We start from the raw sequence: 23,901 nt of genomic DNA, 5'->3' as shown, positions 1-23,901 counted from the left end.
AACACAGAGCAGTGGAGTCGGAATGCACCTGTGAGCACCCCGGTCTCCATGGGGCGGAAGCCCAGTAAGGGAGGCAGAAGCAGGCCCAGGGCCACAGTCATGGGGTCGGGGCATCTTCCCCACTCTGAGGAACTGTGGGTGCCCATTTCAAATTTGCTTCTCCCTGAGGTGACCAATACCTACTGAATGTCTTCTTTGTTATATGCCTTACACCAGAATCTCTTTTTCTGAAATCGTTGTAATACTTTTCACCCTGATCTCAAGTAACCATTTCTCTTGCATCCCCCTGGCTAGACTGCAGGCTCCAAGGGCAGCCACGGTCCTGTCCACTGCTATCTCCACAGCACCCAGTACAACGTCTCGGGCACACATCGGTCATTAAACATGTGTTGAATGAAACAAGCTATCCCTCATGGAAGTCCTGCAAAACGGATCTTATTCTCTCCAGAGAGACTCAGACAGGTAATGTGCCAGAAACCACATAGGTGCTGAGGACTCGAGTTCTGGGCTGTTAGACTCTGAAGAGTTGCTCCTTCCACTGCTCTACATGTCCTCGGCCAAAGGCAGGCTTCAGATTTCACAGGCTCCTCTGGGACTCTCAGCTCATCTCTGACCTTCTTGGGGGGGAGGAGCACCCGTGAAGAACTCCACAGGGGGCAGTGGGGAGGCAGGGGCGTACCCAGGAGTCATCTCACCTCTAGGAACTCTGAGCCTATCATCCGCCAGCTGGTGGGCTGGTTCTTCATCTGTGGCTTTTCTTCCCTCCTCACCCAACCATCTGGACCCAGGCAGCATCCAAAGGGCAGGAGTGTGCAGAGCAGCACAAGTCCATCCCACCAGACAGCACTCCCCCTGCTACCTCTTCACTGTGCAGTCCAGCCAGCTTCTCTCGGCTCTAAATCTTTGTTCAGGCTGTCTTGCTGCCTGATGTACTGCTCCCTTCCTCTTCACTTGGCTAACCCTAACTAGATCCTCGTGTGGGCCTTGCAGCCATCTACAGTACCCTGGTCCCCTAAGGAGCCTTCCTGCGAGCGCGCAAGGCTCACACTGTATTTCCCCCCAGCTGCTGATGAGGCTGTGACTCTTTAAGGCAGCACCAGCGTCTTAGCTATTTGATTGTCCTGGGCCCAGTGCATGGTCTGGAACAAAGGAAGAGTCTAAAAAATGTTCCTGCACACACACAAAAAAGTTTCCCTTGAGTCAGAGCCATCCGGTAACGGAATGGGCCACCCTGGAAGGCAGTGAGTGAGCTTTCTGCCTCTGGGGGGTGTCACAGGAGGCTGGATGGTCATTTCGTAGGGAGGCTACGGAAGGCTTCCTGTCCCGTGCAGGAGGCTGCACTAAGGGAGCTCTGGGACTCCCTATAAGAATTATCTCCAACCAAACTCAGCTGCCTGGGACATAACGAAGGCTGTAGCCAGACTCCGGGCCCTGCTGAACCCTAGCAACCAGACTGGTTCTATCCATTCATCCTGGCTCCACTATTAACCTTCTGTTGCTTTGTGATGATGAATTTGTTCAGATTCCACATGGCCTAGGCACATCCTGTTCCCTCTCTGGTCCTCTTCCCTCTCTGGTCCTCAGTTTTCCCAGCTAGAAGATGGGGGTGAGAGGCTGGGTTGGGTTTTTATTTAAAGAGATACTTTCTATAAAAACTCTAGGAACCTTCTGGTTGGTGTCTCGAGACCGTGTGGCTTGGTAAGGCTAAAACTATGGAGAAACAGCAGGCTCTTAAATTAGGCAGGTAACATCCCATCCAGTAACTCAAAGGTTAAGCAGTCCCACGAGCCACTGGAGCAGTAAAGGGGTCTAATCACGAAGGCGGGGGATATACAGCCACCGCAGACACACGGGGCTGGATGCCTGTGGGATGAGCCTGCCTGGTGTATGGAAAAGGCCTCAATCTGAAACCTGGCTCTAGCATCTCCTGGTTGGGTGGCCTCAGAAAGGGTCCTTGAACGCTCTGAGCCTGCTCTCCAGGCCTCAGCCGATGATCCTCTCTACTGCAGAGGCTGTTCTCGTATGACAAGCACCGAGGGTCAGGCCCAAAGCAGGTGTTCAAAGAGGCCACCCCTTGCCTGTAAGGAGCTCTCTCCAACCTCTGTACCCTCTGACTGGCAAATCCAGCAGAGAACAAGCCTGCCACACGGCCACCCCAAAGCCAGTGACCACCAGGCGAAGCCCTGTTCTAAGGGTAAAGTACCTTCCTATCCTGGAGATGGAGGAGAGCCCTGCAGCGCCTACCTGTTCTAGCGACCCAAGCAGGTAGCAAAGGGACAGCCTGGAGTTGCCCTTAGCCCCAGCCCCGTTGCCCTATAAAGATGAACCCCAGGGAGAAAAAGGAAGGAGGGTCCTGGACTGCCCTGTCACTCTGAAATCTGTTCTTAAAATAATCTAGGAGGAGTTGTAGGTAACCTTTCAGTCAATGGTGCAAAATCCCCTCAAAGTAGAAGATAACCCATTTCTTTCAGAGCAGCAATTGCACTTCTCACTGCTAGACCTTTTCTTGCCATCCAAGTCGAGGAGGGATGGGGCACAGGGTTTTGGCCCCACCCCGCCACTCACTGAGGCAGCCAGCAGCTCGTGGGCCTCCTGGGCCTCACCTGTGCAACGGGGACACACACACCCGACCTGACAGGTGTCTCTCACCCATCCTCTTGCACCCTCCCTCACCGCCCACTCTGTGAGTGCTCCTGCTTATTGGTGACAACGGACTGAGGCTGCAGGATATGGCAAGGGGTTCTGAGATGGACAGGCCCGGGAGGAGCGCCCCGGCAAAGAGGAGATAAGCCACGAAGAGTGAGGTCTGAAGGACTGAGGGGAGCAAAAGGAGTGGCTGAGGCTGCGGACGGAAGGCCTGAATGCCGCCCAGGACAGTGGGTGGAGGGAGAATTCTATCAACTACCGACCAGTGAACCTGAGATCGAGTCCAGGCGAGGTTGTAAAATGGACGAGGTAAGAATGATTTCCAAGGACTTACCAAGGGAAGCAGCAGTGTCCAGGAGACGGTAGGGGTTGACCAAAGATTAAGACACGCCAAGACAACCACACCTGAGTTCTGCTGCAGGACAACGAGTCTACGATACACCAAGCATCGTACAAACGTTATCGCACGTGCAAGCTCAAATGATCCCACGTCATTTATGCCGAACCCACTGTGCACTTACTATGTGCGGCCCCTGGACAGCGCTCGTCACACCCATTTGCTCATTTCCTCCTCATAAGAATTGTAATGGCTGGTGATGTCACTGACCCTGCTCTACAGATGAGGAAACGAAGGCCCAGAAAGCTAAGTAACAAATGAGACCACGGAAAAGCCAGGGTTCAAAACCCCAGCACTTCTGTCCCGCGCAGGCTGTCAATCAGCAAGCTGGCTACGTGGCAGGCATTAAGATACCCATCCTCCAGAAGAGAAGACAGAGGCTGAGAAGGGCTCATTTACTTGAAGTGGCACACGTACTGACCCAGAGAGCCGAGATTCAAACCCCAGTGACGTCTGTTGCCGAAGCCCGGCGGCCTCCAGCACAGGGGAAAGCCAGCAGGAGGCACTTGGCTGACATTAGCTGCCTTTTCAAAGGCACCATCAGAAACCTGTGCTTCAAGAATCCGGCTCGGACCGCAAAGGATTTTAAAGATCAAAGCTGGTATTTTAACGGACCTTGGACAGAACACAAGGCACGAGCCCAGAGGGGAACAGAGGTGATAGAAACGCAGCTCTGAGGAGCCAAGACAGATTTGCAGACCACAACGGCTTTCCCCCTCAAAAATCTCAACCAGCTTGTGATCTGGCCAACAGGGATATTAGCTCTTCTTTTTGCTTCTCCGAACTCAAATGGGGATAATCACCCTTACCTGGCCTCGCAGTACAGCCGTCGCCAGTGTCTGATGACATAAAAATATCAAGGTGCTTTGAAACTGTCAAGTGTCACACGCGTGTGAATTACTGCTCTTGCGCTCATCGCCCATGCCTCTTCCTGGTCCGAATCCATCATTTCCACCTACGTTCCCTGACAAAGCACACCCAAAATCTAAAACCAGTATGTGGCTCCCTTCTGCAGTTACAGCACTTGCTTTGTCCTGCCTGGAGTGGTGCTGGGTACCGTGTGTGCCCCCACTGGCCTGGGTGCGCACCTCGAAGGCAGCGATTGTGTCCCCCTCTCTATATCCCTCACAGAGTCCTTTCTGGCGTCAGCTGAACTAAAATCACTTGAATTGCACCAAAATGAGCTTCACTGAGAGGCACTTGTGCTAACACTGAGGACAATATCTAAGCTTTTGTCCTTGACCTCTGATACAAGGGACGGGGCCCAGGAGAAACCGAGAGAGACCCCGGAGTCCCCCTTGTACACCCAAGCTCCCCCTGGCAACTGGCTGCCCACGGTGTGCTTCCCGCCAGGCCCTTGGAATTGCCAGTCGGCCAAGCCCCCATTAAGCGAACTCTAAGGCTCTGGCTTTAAAAACGGGACCGTCTTGTTTCTATATTCCTAGCACCTAACCCAGTCCTGGCACCAAGGAGGCGTAAATATTTGCCGAATGAATGAAAATAATGGACGTATGCACAAATGAATCTGTACTTTAGCAGCTGGAATATCCACATGTCTTCTGAGTCCTCAGCACTTGCTTCCTTGGCGGGAGGGGGGGGGCAAAAGAGGGCACCAAAGGAGAAAGAGCCTGGCATTTATTAAACATAATGTGCTGGTCACATGGCTTTATTGTTGACATCTGCTTCCTCACTTAAGCTTGATGTTGTCACAGAGGCCCTGACAGGAGCAACCCTCGCAGGGAGCGTGGGGCTCATCAGAGGGGGCTACTTCCCACGCTCCCCTCACAGAAGGCACGTTCTGTGTCACAGGGAAGAGGTCCTTTGTGGGGCATGGGGGCAGAGGAGTCACACCCGCAGCCATGACGATGAAGTCCAGGGGTTAAAGGAGGCCACGTAGGTAAGGGCAGGGAGGCACGTGGGACCCGGCATCAGGAGACCCCTGGCAACAGGCCTGTGACGCGCTCTGGGCCTGTCTCACCAGAAACACGAGGACACTGGTTCAGTCCCTGGGTAAGCTCTGTCACGACCCCAGTGCTCTCTGCTCTAGAGAATCCGTCCTGTCACATCCAGCTTGTGTGTATTCATGGAACGAATGAAAGATGAGTTAGTAAGTACGCAAAGGAAGCAGTGAGCCATCCAGGGAGGTCTCGGAAACCTCTTATGCTATCTTGCTGCTGTCCTCTTTTCTTCGGGCCCCGACCTCCACCAGGCGCACGGTGACAACTCCTGGCTGCTGGAGGGCCGCTCAGCACTCTGCTCAGGGGCCACACTCCCACTCTCTGCGCCTTCTCATCTACCAACTGCGGGACGCCAGGGTCTGGAGCAGTCAGCAAGGATTCTCCCAAGCAGGGAGCCTTCCTCTTAAAACCGAGCATCGCTGACCCAGGGGCCTCTCTTGCCTCTGCACCTGCCTGTTACACTGCAGATGGCCCAGCACCCCAGCTGGACAGAGGCCACTGAGCTGGGCCCCCAGACAAGGTGGACGGGAGAAAATGCACAAGGAAGGGCCCCTAAGGACACTGCTTGGGTCAGGCTCAGGGGGCCAAGGGTGGTATAGCTCAGGACGTGCTCTCGGGACATATGACGCCAAGAACGAGGACAGTGTTAGGCACTTCCTGGCTCTCCTCTGCCACGTTACCAGTTTCCTGCTGACCTGTACAGATGAGGTGCTGTTACAGAGGGTGGTGTCCTCCCAGACTCACCAAGACACTTCCACCTTCAAAGGCTCTAGGCTAGCCCCCCTCCTCCAGGGCTCGGAAGACTGCATTTCAACCCTATGCTTACATGTTTACCTCCATCACTACCCACACCCCAGCTTCCAACGTCTTAGTCTTCTTCGTATCTCTCTAGGCCCCTAGGCTCAGAAAGCGTATGGTCAGCGTTGGATGAGTTAACATATACAGACACATGCGTATCGCCCGTTATCTTCTCTACTAGAAGGCCCTGACAGAGAAGTTAGTTAACCTACCCAAGGTCATACAGCCAATTACTAGTTAGGGGAGACAGTTAAAAACCAAACTGGGCCCCTTGTCAGCCCCTCCACCAGGTGGTGTGAGAAAGAGGCCGACGGTAAGTGGGCCCCAGCCAGAATGCCAGGTACCATGCGTGTGTCACAAGGCTGTGAGGGGAATTATTATTTCCACTTTGCAGAGGAGAACACCAAGGGTCTGAGAGGTGTTCTCTGGAAGGAAGCCTTCTCTTCTCTTCAGGAAGCCTTTCTTCCCCCACCCCCGCCCCCAGTTCTGGGGGCGCCCCTCTCTGCAGTCCCACGGCCCCACGTGCTTTTGTCCTCATGGTGACATTTATGCCCAGTGCTGTCACTAGTTGTGTCAGTGGCTACCTCCTTCATCAAACCGACCTCTTCCAGGGCAGAAGACAAGGGCTATATGTGAAATAGGTCAAACTCTCACCACTACACGGCAGGAGACCAGGGAATAACTAGAAGAAGAAAACAGGGAAGGAGGGAAGGAAGCAAGGAAGAAAGGGAAGAAGGAAAGAAGGAAAGAATGTTCCCAAAGCCAGGGTGGGAAGCAGGAAAGCTGGGTATGAATCCGGGCCTGGTGGGTTCGGGAGACTAGACCATATCCATGCAAAGATACAAACTCCCCTCAGGGTAGAAACCCTTCTATTATACTCCTGTGGATTTGTCTCAGACTGTGGCACATTATTGTTCTCCAATCAGCAAGGGCTAACCAACGGACTTTAAGCCTTTCCAGGTCAGAGACCGTCCGTGTGGTGTTCCAGATGCCCAGGGCCCCTAAAGCATGGGGCATGCACGTGGTGGCTGCTCCACACACACCTGCGGCTTGAGCTGCCTTACATGCAGCCCACGCACTGTGAAGACAACGGGGACTCTGATCAGGGAAGAGCCTGCCACTCGTCCTCAGGATGGCATCCAAGGCTGTGCGGCACAGGAGCCTGGACAGTCCAAGACACCGAACCTGGCTGAGGTCAAGTGTGCCTAAGTGTTTTCAGATGACAGATGGCACATAGTGATGCAAAACACAGAGGCGTTGTATTGCCCCAGAGGTCCAGGAGTGGTTTCTGGAGTTTAAGCCCAGTTCACGATCATACAAAATAGGTAGTTTCCCTAGGAGATGAAACAATGGTGCGGAGAGTTTTTGTTGTTACTGTGCTTTTCCCCACAAGAAGTTTACAGAAAGGTGTAGCGTACAAGGTGAAGTGAAAATAAAAATTATTCGTTTGAAGACCAGGAAACACTTCCTCTCTCTGAAGACTCCAGTTCTCTCCCCACCCCCCACTCCAGGACCAATATAGCTTCTGCGAATTTTTATGGTTAGGGCTTCTCTTTAAGATTTTATTTTGATATAGAAACACTGTGTACCACATGTGACCCTCCGTGCCACTGTGCACCTGGACGGGCTACGACTTGGGAGAAGGGTCGAGGCCAAGGCCGGGTTGGAAAGTGGGGAAATTACTGGCCTAGGTATCAGGGGACTTGGTCTGACATGTATTCTGTCTCTGACTCCCCAGTGAGTCTGGGTAAGTCCCAACCTCAGTTTCCTTCTCTGTGACAAAGGCACGGAAAGGCCTCTTGGCCCTTCTGAAGATCTACCGAGACGCTGCCTCGGGAACACACTTTAAGATATAAAAGGTACCTATAAATATAAGTAAGGCAGGGTAGGAGCACATTTATCTAAACATCAAAGAGGAATGAATGAGGCTTTACATAGAAACCTATTATCTAGATAACACAAACCTTCCTTCTTGAGAGCAAAATTATATTTGATTCAAACTTTGGGAATAGAACTTGTGTTTCTAAACTAGATTGCTCCCATTTTTAAGCGAAAAACCCTGGCCCGGGGTTATTAATGACTGTCCTCCGGGGACGTGGAGGCTGTGAACCCGTGTTACCCGGGTTTCCACAGTACTGACCCGCCTCTCTTACAATTCTGGTGTCTTGTGTTCTGAGAGAGGGTTTCTCTCTTGTTCTCTCTGCTAGGCAGTTGTTTCTCCCTGCTGTCAAGGCTGCTGCTTTTTAAATTTCCTGATTCCGGCTTCTAAACCACGTTAGGTGAGAAAACCTAAACCTTGGCTTTGTTAATACTGCTTGCAGCGCTAAGAGCCTCTTCGGCTCTTCTACGAGCAAACCCAAGGAGTTTTCTACATCTTCGTGTTAATCCTCCCAAGGGCATGTGCCTCTTCCTCAAAGCTGTTTAGTGTTCCTCCTTCCCTCTCAAACAAGCCCGACACCCCGGCTGGCATGGTTTCCAGGGCTTCAACCACCTGTCCTCAAACTACACGTGCGGTACCTCTTCTCAGCACACTCGGGCGCTTCCCCATCGTCAGCGGCCTGCTGTCCCTGCCTCCTCTTGTGCCTGGAGACACCCCCACCCTTCAAGGCCTGCCTCAAGGGCCACCTCCTTCCCGAAGTCTCCCTCAGTTACCAACAACCTCTCCAACTTCTAAACTATCATTTTCTGCAACCGCCCATGGCATTTATTGCTTTCTGACCTAAGGCAATACATCTTTTAGGACCATGTCTAGTTCTCTTCGTGTTCCTGGAACCACCATGGAGAGGTTTCCTGCAGCCCCCAGTATTGCCTGTTGCTGAATGGATGCCTAAAGGAATGACGGCCCAGGTTCTCTGCACCACACCTGTCAAGGTGGCCCACTGAGTGCGAGGGGGCTGAGGCCGCTGCACTCAGAGGCTCCTGCACACTCACTGTGGGAGGGGAGTGGCTCTACCTCGGGGCGATGCTGGGCCAAGCCTCTGCCTTGCCCTAGCTTCAGGGGCACGTGGCCTGTGTCCCCACCCTGTGCATGCCCGCACCTCCTGGCAGAGGAGCCACACGAAGCCCCCCACCCCCTGCGTGGAGCGGTAGGCAGCCTGCTGGGGCACTCACCACTGCCAAGCCTCAGGAGCAGCACGTCCTGGAGCCTCCGGTTGAGGTCACGGAGCTCCTTCATTTCAGACACGAGTGCCCCGTACTCCTTGAGCTTCTTGGCCTGCTGGACCAGCTGCCTCCGAGTCCGCTCCAGCTCCTGCTGGAGGTGGCGCATCTCCTCCTGCTGCTGCTGGTAGTTGCGCAGCAGCTCCTCGTACAGAGCCCGGGGCACGACGGCATCCTCCAGACTGTCCATGTCCTCCGTGCCCGGTGAGGCCTCCACGAAGACCTCCTCTGGACACGTGCCGTGGCCCAGGCTCAGGCCGTTCTGCTTCTCCAGCCGGGCCACCACGGCCTCAATGCTCTTATGCGCCACTTCGCTCGGCTTCCGCCCCTCGGGTCTCTGTGTAGGACAACGAGAGTCAGTTCAGGCAAGGGCAGCTGGGACTTTCTTGGACTGCAGCTCAATATTTCCCCAGACAATCCTAGAATCACAGAACCACAGAACATCAGTACTTGGAGAAACCTGTGCAAACACTCAGTCAAAGCCTTTCATTTTACAAATGAGGAAATGGAGATTCAGGGTGGGGAAGAGTCCTGCCTAAGGTCACACAGTCAGTTGGTGGTGGAGTTGGGCAGGTGGTGGTTTCCCAGGCCAGTGCTTTTTCCATTCCATCACTCTGCCTCCTTGGTGCACATTACACCATGTCCACCATGCCCACCCTGCCCGTAGGGCCTAGGCAGGAACTTGCACATGGGGGTGTTTAATGTATATTGGGGGAGAATCTGTGAGAAACCAGGCCAGGCCAAACCATCCCAGGGGAGTCACCACTCAAATCTCTTCAACCACAAAAACATAAAAGGCAAAAAACCCCAAGACAAAACAAAACACTCCCACCCCTAACACACAAAAACCAAAGGGCATTCCAGCAGTAACCTTTTCCTCAAGAATGCTTTCATTGGGAAGGACGCTAAGAACTCTAATCTGTTCTAATCTAGGGCAGGAGCCACGTCTTATTTTCTCTGTTCCTCCACTGCCTACTCAGAACTGGCACTTGGCAGGGGCTTGATAAATGTTTACTTAACTGAAAAGTTCAAAGAATGCTGGCACTGGAAGTTCCTTCAGTTTAACTCCCTCCCTTTCCAGGTGAGGACACTGAGGCTCAGAGAGGGGAAGGACTACGCTTGGGGTCACATGGTGAGCTTGCAGACACAGCAGGCCGGGAACCTAGAGCCCCGTTTCCAACACCAGGCCCCTTCCCCCACATCTGCCAGCCAATCCTCGGACTCTCGCCAAGTGCAAGCTCAGGAAGACAGTGGACATATAGAGCATAGTTCATTGAGAAGAAAATTATCCAGGACTATCTAGGGGCTGGGGTTTCAGCTGCCTGAGGAAATTGCAGCTCAAGTAGACAAGGCTTCCATTGAGGGGGAGTGGGAGTTACAGGACCAAACGAATTCCTCACTCAAGTCAGGAGGGCCAGGAGCTCTCCTGACTGGCGGGCACTTGTGAGAGGTGCGGACAACCAAGGACAGTGGGTTCCAGACAAATTAACTACATCAGGTCAAGCCCACCTTAACCTCTTGGTAAGTTTCTGGGTGCTTAACAGAAACAACAAAAACAACATGCTTCTGAGATTGAGTTAGATGACAAAAATCCTATCTCATCGTTTTATCCATCGGGAGAAGGGGCTGCTAGTTTAGATGAATTTATCTGCTGAAATCGTACTGATCATGTAGGTAACTGTCTGCATCACTGCACTGTGAGACCCCAAGGGCAGTGACCACATCCGCCTGGTCTCCGTGACCCCGGGGACCAGCACAGGGCCAGGCCCGTAGCATGGGTGCAGTGAATGCGTCATCTGAACTCAGCCGCATCTCTGGGACTATGCTTTGGGAACATCCTTGACCTTGTGTCCAAAATCAGACCATGGTCAATAATCAAGGCAGGCTTCTTTCTCCTTCCCTTCCTCTGGGGCACCCATTTTACAGAAAAAAAAAAAAAAAATCTGGCTTATTGCACAAGATATTCAGTGAGTTTACAAGTGAAGGCTGGAGACCAAATGGGAGGCACATCAAAGGAGATGCAACTTCAGGTAAAAGTTTTCTTCCAACCTGGGGTCCCACAAACTCTTTTGTGTAAACCCGGCACATTCTGTTTCCTCTGGAGCCTACCCCTCTAGCTGTTAGGGGCCATCTGATAGTGACGGGCTCTGAACTGCTGCCTGAGGATGGCTGTTTAATATTCCTGGAGCTCAGAGCTATAGGCCAGAGAGGAAAGCACCATTCCAGGCCCTCGGCAGTGATGACGCTGCCTAGATGGGGCAATCAGCCAGTGTGTGGTGGCACAGCATGAGTCAGGGTCCCTGGAAAGCTGGCCAGCAAGGCAAACGCACACTAGCTGTCCTAAGACTCTCCCAACCTGAAAAAACTCCCAGAGGACATTTATATGGGGAGAAGAGGCCAGACTAGAATTCTAGCCATCAAGATTCTGACAATGCCCCCATGAACTTCCAAAAAAAGGGAAAGATTTTGTTACCTTGAGGTGTCTAAGCTGTAAATCTTCTTCCCCATAATCTTTAACCTCCCCATCTTCTTCTATGTGATTGAGAGAAAGTTTGGGGATTTTTATTTTCTTCTGCATCACACTGTTTTCAAGGTCAGATTTGTCTTCTAAAATGCATATCAAGAGAACAAGGTTCATTATGAGTCAAAATGCTCAAAATACCCACAACCTCAAATGCTAGAGAATGATGGAGGCCAGACCAGTTAAAAAGGAAAAGTAAACAAACCCGAGACCTGTCCCTCCTGCTCCTAAAAGCAGCAGTGCAGGTCAAACTCTAGGGTCAGAGGAATATGCTACAAGCACCGCCATACAGTGTTGAAATAATATCCAATGATTTTGCTTCAGGGTTTCTCCAAGTATACCTTCAAGGGTGGCCTTTTATGGAATCTTGGAGCTGGAATGGCCCTTAGATTGCTTAACTAGCCCATGGACCCCTCAACAATCAAGATCTTTCTAAGCCAAGTGAATTCCCAGGAAAACATGGTGTTTTTCTGCCAGTGCAGGTGCCAATAAGCATGAAAGGGACAATGGTTCTTATGGAGGTGGAGCCTCCTCACAGTCCCGACGCAGGACAGGCTGAGGTAAGACAGATGTAAGAAGAGTAACAGGTAACATTTACTGCCTTTCTACTGCCTTCAGATCACAGGATGACAGAGCTTGAGGGGCCCTGTGGGCCAACTGGTCCAAGTCTCTCATTTGACAGGACTCAAACTCAGAGGACAGAGGGGCTTGCCCAAGGTGTGAGTCTGAGGCAGAGCCAGGAGGGAGAAACAGGCCTCTGGCATCTCACCCAGAGCTTACGTGTGATAAGGGTACAGCCAGAAGGAACTACGAACTGGAAGGTGCTACACAAATACAAGCGGATGTTACTTCCCCTCACTTCCTCACTCTGAGCTCAACTGCAGACAATCTAAAAGAGATTTTTTTTTCTCCTGCACAGATGTCAGACTTTATTCCCCAGATCCGTCTTTCACTGCAGATGTCAAAAGTAAAAATTCAAAGAGGAGAGTTGTAAAGGTAGAAACTTGAACCTGGAACTGGCCCCTTGTGGTAAATATTTTGGGGTCTTGTGTTCTGGGCTTGAACTGAGACTCTGGCAGCTATGGTTTCTTTAACTCCTCAAAGGTTCCCACTGCTATATCCCCAATGCACTTTCTAGCATGTTGCCCAACGCTGGATGTGGCACATGGCCAGGTAGCTGGTTAAACAGTCTCTGAGGGTCTTTATGTGTGAGTGTGTGTGTGTGCATGCATATGTGTGTGTGTTAAACATGTTCTTACACTTCCCCCAAGCCAGGCTTCTCTCTTCACAACTTGTTAGTAAAGCTGAGAAGGAAACTTATAAGCATACAACTATTCTAGAATGTAGTCAAATGCCACATCTTCCCAAACAGTCTTAGGAAGGGAGCCCCTGCTGGAGAGGAGTGGGCCTCTGGAGCCAGAGAGAGCTCAGTGGGAACCTCAGTTTTTGCATAGCAAGGCAAGGAGGGAGGCTCGAGGCCTTAGTCTCCCAGAGGTCTGGGGTCTGCTCCATAATGGAGTTGGGGGGACGGCAGCAAAAATTCGCATACCTCACTGCACAGTGCCTGGTACACATTAGGCTCTCAATGAACAGAACATTAAAACTGACATTATCAACGTGCTCAATCATTTTTATTTCCTTAAACATAAGGTGAATAAAGATACAATTAAAAAAAAAATAAAGGAATGACCTAAGAAGGGTGCAGAGCATAAGAGAACTGCCCAGGAAAAACGACTAGTCTTTAACAACTTTCTCCTGATCAGAGGTGGAAACGGCCTTTCCCACTAACTGGAGGGGCAATCCCCAGGGTCCATTTTCACAAGAAAGGCTTGTTTTTGTTCTCTTTGTGCCTATAAAATATATCCAATGAGTTAGGCATGAACAACAGCAAGGACTGTGGTCTTTCTAAAAGAGCAACAGCTTGGGGATCCCCGGGTGGCGCAGTGGTTTGGCGCCAGGGTGCGATCCTGGAGACCGGGATCGAATCCCACGTTGGGCTCCCTGCATGGAGCCTGCTTCTCCCTCTGCCTATGTCTCTGCCTCTCTCTCTCTCTCTCTCTCTCTGTGACTATCATGAATAAATAAATAAAATCTTAAAAAAAAAAAAAAGAGCAACAGCTTCCTCTCCTATAAATCATTGGAGACTCTAAGTCAAAAAGCTGCTAAAATATAAAAGCTAGAGAAAGTATTTCAAATGAAGTTATCCCAAAATGGGGTAGATGGGCGTTTTCACATGTGAAAAAATAGATACAGAGGATGAGAAGCTGGGTGTTTAGGACTTCTGAATGTGTTGGGGCAAAGCTCCTGAGTTAGTTGTCAGTTTGACAAATTCAAGGGCAAGGGTTTGAGATGTAGACAACAAACTAGAAATGACAAGCTATGCTCTGTGCCTCCCTGAGCTGAAACTTGGTAGCTCAGGACCATGTTGGTTGGAGAGAGGCAATCGTTCAGATGCACAAAACTAGGCAGTATTTGCACTAAGAACAATCCTCAGATCATCACTTTCAACCTTTTCATAATGCAGATGAGGAGACTGAGGCTCCAGATGGTGACGTTCACAGAGCCATCACTCAACAATCAGGACGGGGGATACAGGAAGAGCAGCACAGGCAGGGTGCTCGTTCTGGACAGCTCCTTAACTGTGCAAGGTCAGAGAAGTCAGGGTCAAAACGTGAACAGAACCCAGTTCCTGTAACCAGCGTCCAGAGGATTTCCCCCTATGCCTCAGCATAGTATTTACTGAGAATTTACACTTACAAGTTCTAGCCTGGGCCCCAGAACATGGAGAGTGAGCACCCAGTTGTGGGGGCACAAGATAAAAATCAATGAAAAAGATAATCCAAGATCTCAAATATTGAGTCTGAATAAAGGGGAAGTAACTGCTATAGGATCTCAAGGGCAAAGGAGATCACGTTGGTCAGGGCAACCATGGCAGGCTTTTGAGAGGAGATGGCATTTGAGCTAGACTCTTTACTTACTGAATGATCTTGGGTAAGTTACTTTACTTCTCCGATCCTGCTTCCTCATCTGTGACTCGATCAATGTGCCCGGATACTGTGAAGATGATCAATTCTGTATCAAGTTCTATTAAGAACTTGAAGGGAGTGGATAGTACTTGGGCAGTCAGTGCTCATAAAAGGATAGCCATTTAAGGATGGTAAGAATCTGGACCACACAAAAGGGAAACAGACTAGAAACTAAAAAGGAAGGTTGGGAAACTATTTAGACTGGAATGGTTACAAAACAGGGTTCAGTTATAGGTAGGAAAAAGAGGCAAGGAAGGAAGTTAAGGCGACTGGGGCTCAGAGACTAAATGGCCTCGAATGTCAAGGTAAGAGGAACTGAGGTCTGGCCAATAGGTGTGGAAAAAACTAGAAATCAGACAACCTGGATTCCAAGTCCAGTCTTGCCACTCGGTGGGGTAAGAAGTCAGGCAAGCTTGCTATGTCAGTGAACGTCATTTTTCCTTTTTTGGTAGAAATGGAGATATAACATGTACCTCAAGTGGGGATCAAATCAACTGAGTATGTGTCTTGAAAGCAACAGAGCCCTGTGTATATGGTGGATGGCAAAGCTCAGTAGAGCCTGCTGCTGGCTCAGAGCCTGCTGTCTGGCTTGCTTTTTGGGGAGGAGACCTGCCCAGTGCCTGCCTGGAGTGCTCCTCTCCCTACCTGATACCAGGAAGCCACACTTCCACCAGCTATACCCAAGATTCCACGCTCTTCTGTATAACTGGAATGTCCCCCTCCCCCTCTGGTCTGTTTGACAAACTACACTCAGCCTCCACTCAGCAACTCCTTCTTCTTCCTCAAAGGCCCCAATACACATCGTACACAACTCTCTGTAGCCTCTTTTCTTACTATGTTGTAATCATCTACTATGAGGTCTACCTTCCCCACTGGAGTGTGAGTAACCTCAGGGCAGGGCCCATATCCTAGGCCTGGCCATACAATAAGGACTCATCAAACACAAATATTTACTGGAAGAATAATAAAAAAAAAGAGGCTGAGTCAATAAGCATATGAAAAGATGCTCACAACCATCAGTCATTAGGGAAATGCAAATCAAAAACATAATGATACACCACACTTCACACAAAGATGGTTATAATCAAAAAAAGAAAGGAATAGGGAAGAAATGCAGCAAAGCGTTGGGAGGATATAGAGAAACTGGAACCCTCATTCACTCCTGGTGGGAATATAAAATGGGGCAGCCACTGTGGAAAACAGGTTAACAGTTCCTCAGAATGTGAAATATAAAATCTCCCTGTGATCCAACACCCCACTTCCAGGTGTACACCCAAGAGAAGTGAAAACATATCTACCAAAAGCTTGTGCATGAATGTTCTTAGCAACACTCCTCCTAATAGTTAAAAGGTGGAAACAACTTAATTGTTTGTCAATTGTTCAATAGATTAAAAAAAAAGTGGTATATCCACACGATGGACTATTATGCAGCCATAAAAGGTAATTAAATATCAGAGATGCTACAACATGATGAATCTTGAAAACATTATGCTAAGTGAAAAAAGCCAGACACAAAGTCCATGTGTTGTCTGATTCCATGGGTGCGAAATGCCAGAATAGGCAAATCCACAGAGACAGGAAGTAGATTAATGTTGGCCAGGGGCATCAGGGGGGGAAGAGGCAATGAGAAGTGACCACCTAGTGGCTCACAGGCATTTTGTGTGTTTGATGAAAATGGTCTGGGATTGGATAGTGAAGAGGGCTGCAGGATACTGTGAACACACTAAGAACCACTGTTCTGGACGCACTTTAAAATGGTCAAAATAGTGAATTTTATGTTGTTATACTTCAACTAAAAAATAGGCTACCACTTGTAGAATGTCGGCTACCTATCAGGTACCACGGTAAGGCTCTTCACTTCTATTACTACATTTCACAATAACCCTGAAATTAAGTATCATTAGCCACATTTTTTTCCCCTCTAAAAAAAGAACTGAGACCCAAAGAAGGCCCCAGACCACCCGGATGGGAAGGTGCAGAGCCAGAATTTGATCTAGGTCTCTCCACCTCCTAAGGCCATGTTCTAGCCTCTCTAGACAGAGGCCTGTAATGAGGTAGAACCAGAATAAACGCAGAATGAATGAATGGTGGCTATAGATGAAAACATCCAATTTCCCTAGCCTGAAGAGCAAAGCAGAAGACCACTTTACTCCCGCTCTCCTACCCGATGACTTTGTCATCGGGAAGTCCCCAGGGAGCAGTAACCATCGCCAGGCATCACAGAAACAGGTTGTAGCCGGGCCTGAGGGCTTGGATGAATTCTTTGAAAAGGTAGGCTCGGGTATATAGGGGTATATAGGAAGGTGTGAAATGACAAGAGCGAGTTCCAGAAAGGAGCAGAAGCAGATAGTCCCTCCAGTCCCATGCCTCTTGATCTAGACACTTGGCCAGGGGGATCCAGAGGCTCCTCTGAAAGCTAACTACTTGCTGGTTCCATCGTAATGCTCATCAGTCTCCATCTTGACTGGTGCTCCAGGAATCAGGGCTCAGGGAGACCCGGGGCGTCCATTCATCCTCTTTTGCAGTCAGGGCACATTTACTGTTCTGGTTTGGAACACAATGTTAAGTGTTCCTTGTTCTTCGGACCCTTATAGCCCACTACGTAGCAAGAACTCCAACCAGAAGGCAAGATTTGACGTCCTGAGAGATGCTGGCTCATGTGGGGCAAACCTCCAATCTCCAGGCCTTTTCCACCCTAATCCTGCCTGAAGGGGACACCTTACATCTAATACATGGAAGATTAATGAATAATCTGTGTCATCACAAAGAGTGGAAGAAATAGTTGGGAGAGGGGCTCAGGATCTAATTAATACAAGCAGCGCAGTCCTTTGAACAAGGCAGTCCTAGTTTGGAATTCTGGTTCTCCCACATACTAACTTTGGGAACTCAGGCAAGCTACTTAACCTGTCTGAGCCTCAGCTTCCATAACGTGGAAATGCTGAACTGCTTTCCAAAAGATGGTGCATATAAAACACCAAGCACAGTGCCTTTCTTGTCATAGGTATTCAATGAATGGCTGCTCTGGAGCCATCCCTGCAGTTCCTGTGCTTGGCTTTTACCCCACAGCAAAGGGGACCACTGCAGGTTTCTGACACAGATTGAGATGTGATGAAAGAGATGTTTCAGGAAGATTTATGTGGCACTGGCAAGCAAGATGGATGAGGTGTGAGAAGGAGACTGAACACAGGGTGACAAGAAGCTGTAACTCTTGACTGGTCACATTAATGAAGGTGAATGAACAGTGGTGTGGATCATCTAAGACAGCAAATAACGTCATATAGCATTCTAATGTAGCTTCAGAGTGCACTTCTGGCTTAGAATTCCAGGACGCCACGTAAGAGACTAGTCGTGAACTCAGATGGATGAGGAAAACTCTCTAGCCAACTTGCCTTTGCAATTGCTCCAAGCTTAAGACTAAACAATCAGTTCTCATGTAAACAAATATGTAGCCTCTGAAGAGACCACCTTTACTGATTCTGACTTCCTAATTCTCGCTTCTAGGGCAAAGAAAACCACCAAGGGCTTGCACATCAACTATTACCTCCTCCTCTCCAGCTGCTGTGTATCAGCTAAGTGCATCCATCCATTCAACAAACAGTGAGTAAGCACCTACTATGTGCCAGGGCCCATGCCAAATTCTTTACTAATGTCAATATATTTAATCCCCACAATAATTCCATTGAAGCAGAAACTGATGCTCAAAGAAGGGAGATGGCTTGCCTAAGACATAAAGCCATTATAGAGCAGAGACAGCATTTCAAATCAGGTCTGCATGACACCCAGGCCCTGTTCCTATCAAACAATCATCCTGTAGGAACAAGAGAAAAATGACCAGGTTGCTAAAACTTCCTCAACTGAACTAAAAGGCACATATAAAATGATGAGTGTATCAATATAACTTCCAAAGGGCCTGCCTTCCTCCTAAGACCTTGTCTATACCCAGAAGAATGTTATGATGGATTCCCAAATTGAGCTGAGCACTAGTACAACTTGATGGCAGATTCCTGAACTACAAGCATATCAAGGCTACCAAGCTCCAAATAATCCCTTATTCAAATCCAAATAGTCCTTATTCAAAGTCATAAAATATGGTGGAAGCTACTCTTCAGAAATTCAGAAGAACCTGGTATCTGTTATTAACCTGAGAGAGAGAAAGAGAGAGAGAGAGAGAGAGAGAGAAACATTCCATTAATGGAGGCACAGTAATAAGCAAATAGCATTTTAGAAAACAGGCAGGTGGACAGGAAATGCAACACAAGTCTGTCTTCACATGTGAAGACAGCCCTGAAGAATTTGTACTGCACAGCAAAACCAGGAGAGGGATGACCCTGACTCCCATTTTATACAATATCATGCTGGATCATTAAAAGGATCCAACAGCAGAAAGTCTAACGTGATGTAGTTTGTTAGGTAGGATGCAATTCTGAAAAACCAGACATAAAACGTGAACAAAGGTTTGTCTTGTTTTAAACATATCTCCATGCAAGTTTATAGAGTTCTTCACATGTACAAAAATCCTATAAAGTCTTATGATGTTTGCATTAAGAACCGACATGCCACAGAGAAGACACGTACATTGTGTTCTTGAGCCTATGGTGCTGGTCTTCATAGAATCTAAGGCAGACAAGATTCTCAGGTTTCCAGGATTATATGCAGTCAAGACAACAAGAAGAGCGCCTGCCGTGGCGGAGACTGGAGTCAGGAGACATTGGTATGAGGCCTGGCTCTGTGACTGACTCGCGGCTGTCAGTCCCTCCTCCTCCTGGTCTTGGTCTCTGCGAAGCGGGGGGGACGAGACTAGAACCTCACCAGGTCTGTCCAGCTCTGGGACCGCGGGCCAGTCACAGGGAACTCCAGATTTCTTCCTCTGCCGTTCAGCGCAGGGTGAGAGTAGATGGCCTGGTCCCTCCCAGTGGGCACGGGGGAGGAGATGTCCTACTGCCATTCAAAGAGGAGGAGGAGGAAGCGCTAACCAGGTTTCAAAAGGTCTCCTGGCTCCCACTCCCGCTGCCTCGCTGGCCTAGGCATAAGGCTGGGGCACGAACAAACCTGGGAACTTCATCCTGCTGGTTCATCTGTTGGGGCCATAAGTGGCCCAGCACAGGGCCACTGAGGGGTCAAACACACTGGGGGAATCGCTGGCCTTTCCTGCCAACGCCAAGCCCCAGGAGGACTTAAAACACACACTCCTTTCCACGAACGGTGGTATGCACAACTAAGCACACTGTGCTTGTCCCAGCTCTAGCCACCAGAGTCCTTAACAGCTGCCTTTATTTAGTGAAGACCTACTACGCGTCAGATGCTTTTCCGTATTCCCTTGCCAAGTTACACAGCGGGCAAGTAGCCCATTACTATCCCTCTGCTGCATATGAGCACCTGAGACTCAGAGAGGTGAATTAATCTGCCCAAGGTCACATTGCTTCTAAGTAGCAAAGCTACCACTGGAACCCACTGTCCGACTTCAAAGTCCATCTTCTTTCAGTTCTCTAACACTTCCTAATATTTAAGGAAGTGACCTACAGGTCACCGAACCAAATTCCCCCAGAGGGCAGGATTCCGTTCTAGAATATCCTTGACGTGCCTGCCACCTCCGGCGGTCAGGAGGGCATCACCATGCTGGAAGCCTGGGCGCTGGCTCATTTGCTCTCTCTGCTGTTACTGCGTTGCTCCCACCAGCCCCTACGAATCCCACTCTTTGTATCCAACTCTGCTTTCTGGACCCCAAAAAACAGCCTGATCCTTCCTCCACTGGTGGCAAAACTCAGAAACTGAAAACTACCAAAATATCACCCCATGCAAATCTTTTCTTCACTTGCTTATATATTTAGCCGCCCTACTGTATGTCTAACCAATAGCTTAGAGGAAAAAGTAGTTGTATGTAGCTAAGGGAAACAAAAACACGCCTCGATCTAAGATCCAAAGGCCTCTCTCTTAGCTTGATTTTCAGGACACCCATCTGTCCTGGTTATTACTATTTCTCTGTCTATCTCTGGCTGTTTCTTCCCAGTCATCTTTTTTGGGCTCTTCTTCTTTAGCTGTGCCTTTAAAAGCTGATGTTTTGAACAGTTCTGCTTTGCATGATTCTTTACTCTGCACCCTCTCCCGCTGTGACCTCACCAGTCCTGTGGCTAATGACTTCCACATTGGGATTCTCAGCCCGATTTCAGAGTGCTGTCCTGAACCTTGACCATGTGCCTCTTGCTCTCCCGGAGCATACACCCAGATGTCTCATGGGCCCCTAAGATTCAACTTGCCTCAAACTCAACTCATCATCTGCTCTTCCCACCAACTCCTCTTCTGGCACTCCACACGGAAGGAGGAGAGGCCAGATCACCACATCATTATCATCACAACCAGAAAGTTCCCAAGTTTCATGGATTCTCCTTTCCCAATCCATCTCAGACCCATCACGGCCGTGCCACCTTACTTTAGGTGTCACACTTTCTGAATGAATTGACTCACACCTCTCCACAAGCCCTGGGAAGACTTAGCCCATTGCCTGGCACTTACAGTTCCTACTAGACAATTGTTTAAATAGCTCGCTTCTCCTAGGTAAAACAACTAGCCCTATCTCATGAGGATGTAGACAGAACATTCTGAAAAATTCCTAGCACTGAGCCTGGAACCTGGTGAGTGCTTCATAAATGTTTAGTAAAATAGTGCTGGAGGCAAAAAAAAAAAAAAAGCCATGCCCATCCCTTCTGCATTTCCTTCTAGCATATGGCTGCCCACCTAGTATAACTCAATACCCGCAGAACTTAAATACATCAAAGAAAACCTCTTCAGAGCATGTACCCTTTTTTGGTGAGCATTTTAAAATGAAGAGTACACACATCTCTCTCTCTCTCTCAAAGAAGCTTATAAGACAAAGCAGGTAGGCACAGTGGAAAGAGAATTAACCTTGGGGTCAAAGATCTAAATTTGAACTCCCCTTTTCTGGTGTATTTTTAAAAATAAAAACTAGTATGTTCTTGAATAACAGAACACCACACAAAAGAGTATGACCTGAGCTTGCCTGGGGCAATTTTTTTCTTTAATCCTGTGAATCAGAATTCTGAAGTACTCTGTAGCACATACCATTTCATCGTAATGAATATGTGGTTCTTAAATAAGACAAATCACGTCAGACTGAGCCTTCAATGGTTAACATTTCAGTAGAATCTGCAACAGATGACAGCAGGCAAGTTCCAATCTTTGCTCCAATGTGTATTAGCAGAACATGTCAAAACCTAAATTAAAAGTTTTCACTCGCTTTAAAAAAAAAATAAATCCTTTTGTTGGCAGTCTCCCACTGATGACATGCAACAATCTTTGCATATGAAATCGGCTAGTCCCCTGCTTCGCTGCTAACTTTGTAGAAGTTCCAAAGCATTTCTGGAGCAAGTGATCTATTTGGACCGACAATGCCAAGCTGGGACCTGAGCCCTGAATGAGCTAAAATTACCAAAGCAAGAAGAACGTGGCTTTGGAAGCTATTTCCCCCAAGTGTGGGGTTTTTCTAGTCAAGGGAGTGATAAAGAATGTTGACTTTTTCCAGATGAACAACGTTGAATGAAACCTCAAAATCCCGCTGCAGGTTTCTGCTCTGAAAAACAAGTTGCTGCTACAGAGGTTCCTGTCCTTCCTGACTTCTGCTCCCCAAACGTAATAAATGCACCTGTCTTCCCGAAGGTCACGAGTTCAGCATGGGCTGGCTGGTGCGGACCACATGCTGGGTGCTGTGGATGCAGAGACAAGGGAGACAGGACCCCGTCCCGGAGGGGTTCGCTGGCTGGTAAGGAAGCCAGGCACATTCATAACTGAAACCAAACACAAAATGCTAGGATCCATAAGCAAGGGACAAGCAGGGTAAAGGGACAGCTCTGAGGAGGGAGAGTCTCCTCCGGGGGCAGAGGGTAGGACAGGGAACACCCATGAGGCAGGGGCGCTCCCAGTGTGTTTTGTCCCCTCCCCTATTACAGCCCTCGGCTCGCTGGCCCACAAATACATCACATGTTAGCCTTGCCCCACCGGAAGGTGAGCTTCACGGGCAGAGGCCCCGTGTCAGACAATGATTAATCCATCTTGGTTGGCTCAAGAGTGTCTGCGGGTGTGCTCTCAAGACGGCATGAAATACCGGAGGTCTAGGCAAAGTGGGAAGGGTGGGAGAAGCTGGGGAGGGAAGGTGGGGCTGGGCCACTACAAATGCCAGGCAGAGAAGCTGAAGTTTAATTCAGTAGGCAGCAGGGAGCTACAGAAGGTCCTAAGGAGAGAGGTGAATTAGACCAAGACTGTGTTTTAGACGATTACTTTGACAGCATCTGAGAAAAGAGACTGGAGGCAGGGTGAGCAATTAGAAGGCCTCTGCATTGGTGGAGACAACTGAAAGCTGCTACAGGCCTGAACGCAGGCAGTGGGAGTGGAGCTGGAAAGGAAAGACTTGAAAGACAATCTGTACAGCCCACCTAGAATCGGCCCTTTCTCGGCCTCCGTCTCTGCCCCCTCCCACCAGTGCCTGGCTCTACCTCTATTTAGCACTTGCGTCAGGTCCTAAGACTACATATTCTCTGAGGATGATGCCCCTTTCTTCTTCAGCACTCTGCCCCCGACAAAAACCTATACTCTGCAGGGCCTGAAAAGTGAACTCCTGTCTGCCCTGGATCGTGTTGTCATTTCAATGCTGGTACCTCAGATGCGCTGGTGCACCGGGGCATTTGCTTGTTACAGCACCGGGCCTGGCAAATGGCAAGTAGTAAGAGGCATTTAACAACAAAAGGAATTTAGCACACCCAAAACAGGTGCTTGGACAGAACGACCCAGAACGTAAGACTCTGAGCCTAGAGAAACCACTTTTCGCCCCGTAGAAACCAGCAAACTCAATACCCCAGTAGCAGGCCGGACTGCGGTGAGATAACAGTGAGCTCTCCACATGGGCAGCTCTCATTTTCACGACCTTTTTGACAAATAAATGAGAGTGAGCAAGGACTGACCAAAGGTAAATCAAGTCTTGCGTTATGTGGTTCCTCTATGAGGATGGGTTTGAGATTTCCTCAGTAACATGACATCTGAAGGTGCAGAGGGCAAGGTGTGTGTGCTCTGCAGGAGGGAGGCTGGTAAGACAGGAGAGGAAGAGCAGAATGGGCTTGGAAACTCAGAAATGAAAGCTGTCCACAGGCTCGAAAACTTGCCTCGGGCTACAAGCTTCCCGGTCATCGCTCCCATCGGCCTTCACTCCTTGCCTGCATGCCGTGTGGTTGACGCACATGTCAGCCACTTTACAAAGGAGACTGCCCGGCAGGGCCTGTGCTCTGAGGCTGGCTTCGCGGCTGATTAGCAGGCCAGTCTCTGAGCCTCAGTGTCCTCATCTATGAAACAGAAATAATATCAACAGCGACCTCTCCCAACAGGGCCACGGGG

At 49.4% G+C, this 23,901-nt stretch overlaps 1 protein-coding gene and 1 long non-coding RNA gene across 19 annotated transcripts in view; one reads left to right on the top strand and one right to left on the bottom strand.

Annotated features, from left to right (window-relative positions):
- Nucleotides 1-23,901, bottom strand: part of AGBL4 (ATP/GTP binding protein like 4) — a 1,422,311-nt gene that overhangs the window by 210,420 nt on the left and 1,187,990 nt on the right. For 13 of the 18 annotated variants that reach the window (XM_038558088.1, XM_038558092.1, XM_038558086.1 and 10 more), the window contains 2 exons: nt 11,432-11,565; nt 8,911-9,295 (listed from right to left, as the gene is read on the bottom strand). The exons of 2 other annotated variants lie outside the window; for them this stretch is intronic. In XM_038558088.1, coding sequence (XP_038414016.1) covers nt 8,911-9,295; nt 11,432-11,565 — 519 coding nt within the window. Of the gene's footprint in view, nt 1-8,910; nt 9,296-11,431; nt 11,566-14,457; nt 15,343-23,672; nt 23,850-23,901 lie in introns of those variants that run through there. 3 more of the 18 variants (XM_038558101.1, XM_038558100.1, XM_038558099.1) reach the window with 2 other exon arrangements.
- On the top strand, nt 36-4,707 carry LOC119868281. Its single transcript, XR_005370243.1, has 2 exons — nt 36-168; nt 295-4,707. It is a non-coding gene; the product is annotated as an uncharacterized LOC119868281 (long non-coding RNA).

This window comes from Canis lupus, chromosome 15 (assembly GCF_011100685.1).
Source record: "Canis lupus familiaris isolate Mischka breed German Shepherd chromosome 15, alternate assembly UU_Cfam_GSD_1.0, whole genome shotgun sequence".
In the NCBI taxonomy this organism is placed as follows: domain Eukaryota; kingdom Metazoa; phylum Chordata; class Mammalia; order Carnivora; family Canidae; genus Canis; species Canis lupus.
The sequence above is the reverse complement of the archived record's forward strand: the minus strand, read 5'-3'. Positions and strand labels throughout refer to the sequence as shown.